This window comes from Alnus glutinosa, chromosome 6 (assembly GCF_958979055.1).
Source record: "Alnus glutinosa chromosome 6, dhAlnGlut1.1, whole genome shotgun sequence".
NCBI lineage: Eukaryota > Viridiplantae > Streptophyta > Magnoliopsida > Fagales > Betulaceae > Alnus > Alnus glutinosa.
Window position 1 is genome coordinate 11,735,066 of NC_084891.1, and position 3,519 is coordinate 11,738,584.

General features: G+C 36.1%; 1 protein-coding gene across 1 annotated transcript; it reads right to left on the reverse strand.

The window, feature by feature from the left end:
- Positions 1-400: 400 nt before the first annotated feature.
- LOC133871230 (rhomboid-like protein 11, chloroplastic) lies at positions 401-3,519 on the reverse strand. The gene is made up of 7 exons (XM_062308629.1): positions 3,204-3,519; positions 2,536-2,660; positions 2,092-2,177; positions 1,948-1,988; positions 1,692-1,858; positions 1,548-1,610; positions 401-710 (listed from the first exon to the last, which is right to left on the reverse strand). Exons 1-7 carry the CDS (start codon positions 3,412-3,414, stop codon positions 525-527), a joined length of 879 nt encoding a protein of 292 aa, XP_062164613.1. The 5' UTR covers positions 3,415-3,519; the 3' UTR covers positions 401-524.

A 3,519-nucleotide genomic window follows, 5' to 3' on the forward strand; every position in this document is an offset into this window, starting at 1 on the left:
AGTCAGGAACAGGTTCAAAATGAAAAATAACTAGCAATTATGTTGATAAAATCTAACTGGAGAGGTATGTTAGGCTTGTTAGCAAGGTGAAATCTTTCGACAACCTTTCATTAAGTCTACCGAGTAAAACAGAACAATTTACTTATTTTTGCATCAATATTACAAAGTTATATATATTTTGAACCAACCTAGCGTGTTTATCTTTTTTATTTTTCAGTTCTGTTTACATAACTGAAACGACAGAGTTTTATAAAAATAAATCTGAGCCCTTCATTTTTCTACAAAAGATGTGCTGCCACATCCTCCTCAATTTAAATGCAAGATGTTGTCTTATCCTTTTTATTTCTATACGCATTTTTTAATCAAGTGAAGCAGCACGTAAATTTTGGAAGAAAAAACAGGGTTAAATCTGGAACATTTTATACAAGACAAAAAAAAAAAATAGAACAGTGAAAATATAATCATGTAATTAGCTCCTTGAATTAAACAAGATGAACCATACAAAATAGAATTGCTTAAATTGTTTATTGAGTTCTGTCCTTTTTCCTATGTAAAGTCGATATTTCTCCACCTGGAGATTGAGAAGGAACTCTGCTAAGAAGCCATACAAGGACTACACCAACAAGAGCACCAGAGAGATGTGCAATGTGATTCACACCTTGCAGCGCAGAGCCACCACAGACCGTTGAAGCTTGGGCTGCTTCCATAACCTATTTTGCCCAAGAAAAGCATATGAAGGTATCTCCAGAAAAATTTGAAGAAGTAAAAAGAAAGAGAAAGTATGCGTATATGAGATAGCTAGTCAATTTAAACATATAATACATTTTACTTATCACATGTCTTCCATACTTTCCTGCCATAATAACCCCTTCCCCCCCACTCCCCCCCCCCCTCCTTTCTTTTTTTCTCTTTACCACACATACACACGCAGTATTAACACAACTCCAATAACAACTACAACTCAAGACTCCAAATCCGCTTATGAGTCTTGTGCGGCACTACATAATCCAAAGACTATTGAGTAGAGTTCTAATCCTATCCGGAGTCCTAATCTGACGATAGAGTTCTAATCTGACGAGAGAGTTCTAAGATAAATTGTATTCTAGTTATTTGAGAGCTAAAGAAGTCCTAGATCAATTATGTATAGGAGTCCTTGTTTATGTTCATCTCTTGTAATACTCCTATATATATTCAATGAAAGCTCATCTATAGAGTATGGTTGTACAGCCTAATACATTAGTTCTATTACGCAGCATACAAACACACTTAATTTTTCGGTACGCATTATGCATAGATTCTCATTCTGGATGAAACTTTTCATGAACAAAATATTATATGCATGGTCATGGAAGAGGAGTTCTCTACATGCTTGAAGGATTAATGCCTTCTTCTTAGTTCTCTAGAACAGTTGATGAATAGTCGGACATGACTGTAAAATGATCATACTGGTGTCATTTCCGTCTCTCCAACTTTCAGTAAGAGAGTCAGAGCATCTTTTTTCCAATAAATTTAACCCCTCTCACCTATATAAGAGAACATGCGCTCACCTTTTCTATAACAAATTGACCCAATATAAGCACTTCAAGGATCTTCCTCCAGTCCCAGGACATCTACATCAAGGAAAATGAAGTTGAAGACTTTTTGTGGATTAATTTTAGAATATGGTTTACAAGTCATACATTTTGGGATACCTTTACTAGGACACTGATTGTAAATAACCCAAAAACAGCACCAGAGGCCCCAACAGATACTGCATTCCTTGGTAGAACCAGCCATGAAACAAGGTTTGCTCCAACACCAGTAAGAATATAAGAAAGCCACAATGCAAAATTTCCTTCCTCTTCTTCAACAAGCTTTCCTGTTGGAGGAAAAGCATCATTGTCAACTTTTGATTTATTCATTCTACACAGCATCCTAGTGTTAGCAAGCCAAGTGAGAGACCCTCACCAAAAATGTACAAGAAGAAAAGGTTGCTCGAAAGGTGGTTCCTGCAAATGATACATGAAAATACTGTAAAATCCTAAAGTTGAAGGGAAGGATAATACACAAAATCAGTCTTTAATGCAACCTTTAAAAACATAAGGATCTCACCAATTGGCATGACAAAATGTTGCCGTCACGAACTGATACCAAGCAGGCCAATTGTGGTACAAGTATAGACTTTTAATGCTACGAACCTAGCAGAAAAAGATTAAAAAAAATAGAGAAAAAATGTGGGACCGTCTGTATTATCTTATACAGGAAAACAAGTGATGCATAATATAACTAGAACAGATATAAATGTTTCCCTTGAGGAGATTAATATACCCACATAGTATCATAACATCCTATGAGAGTCCCCAAATTTAGGGTTTTGGTACCCTCGCCTTTTGGTTCAAGACTTGGAGTAATTTCTTGGGCCTTCTCTTTAGAAGATGAAGATGGTTCCATGGAGGTCGGACAACCCCTCCTACCTTTTCTACCTTCTTTTGTCCACTAAAATTTTCATCTACTTACAAATAAATCAAAAACAAGAAGGCATAAGAAAATCACTACCTGAAAAAAGTGATCCGCCACAAATATTCCAATATTGAGGAGTATAATCCAGAATATCCCGTTTACGCGTCTCTCAGGCTTTCGTCTCTCTTCTGGCATCCCGAGTTCCAGCTGTGATATCATATCTAACAAACATAATTATATCGTTGCTTAAAGAATTCCTTTTTCCTACATATGAGACTCAATGAACTCAAAACCCAGCAGGAAGGCAATGAGAAAAACAACACTCCCCAATACCATTAAAGTGAAGCAAATACTCCCCATTAGCATATTCATATATATATATATATATATATATATATATATATATATATATATATATATATATATATATATATATATATATATATATATATATATCACATGGGCTTTGGTGGCTAGCATTTAGAAATCACTTGTCTAGCTTTATAGTTTCCATCTTTTGGAAGCCATAAAATCAAAGCAGTTTATACTCTCAAAAGGCAAGAAATACACATCCAATATGCCAAGGCAATTACTTTTGAAAGCAAAATTATGTGGGACTAACTCTTCCTACTTTTGAAGTACTTCAAATTTCACAGACCAGCCGTTTGTAAAAACTCCTAGTACAATTACACCACCATTTACCCCCCAAAACAAAAGTAAACTAAACAACACAAATAAATATATTTGATTCCAGCAGAATTTACCTGATCCGTTCATCTTGCATACTATGCGAGCTCGAGCGGCAGAGGAGTGAGGGTGTAAGTGAAGAATTTGATTGGGTTTGGTGAGTGTTTGAGAAGAAGAGGGCGGACGAGGAGGAAAGGTGGGAGATTTGATTGGACGGGTAATAGAAGCCAAGGGCATGAATTTGCATGAATAAGAAGGTCGGAGTTGCTGAAACTGAAACTGCCCCATTCTTCTGGAGAAAACTCACAAGTCAGAAGCTTGGCATGTAAAACAGTGTCCTTAGTAACATAACATGTATGCCCGCCTCAAAGGCTCAAACTTTTCTCCACCCCT

What these genes read in the sequence shown, in the direction of transcription:
- LOC133871230 (XM_062308629.1), bottom strand. Translation starts at nt 3,414, where the DNA reads ATGGGGCAGTTTCAGTTTCAGCAACTCCGACCTTCTTATTCATGCAAA. An exon ending in TGGCGGATCACTTTTTTCAG is followed by an intron (nt 2,178 to 2,535) that starts GTAGTGATTTTC and finishes TTTTTCTGCTAG; the next exon opens with GTTCGTAGCATTAAAAGTCT. An exon ending in GTCAATTTGTTATAGAAAAG is followed by an intron (nt 711 to 1,547) that starts GTGAGCGCATGT and finishes TGGGCAAAATAG; the next exon opens with GTTATGGAAGCAGCCCAAGC.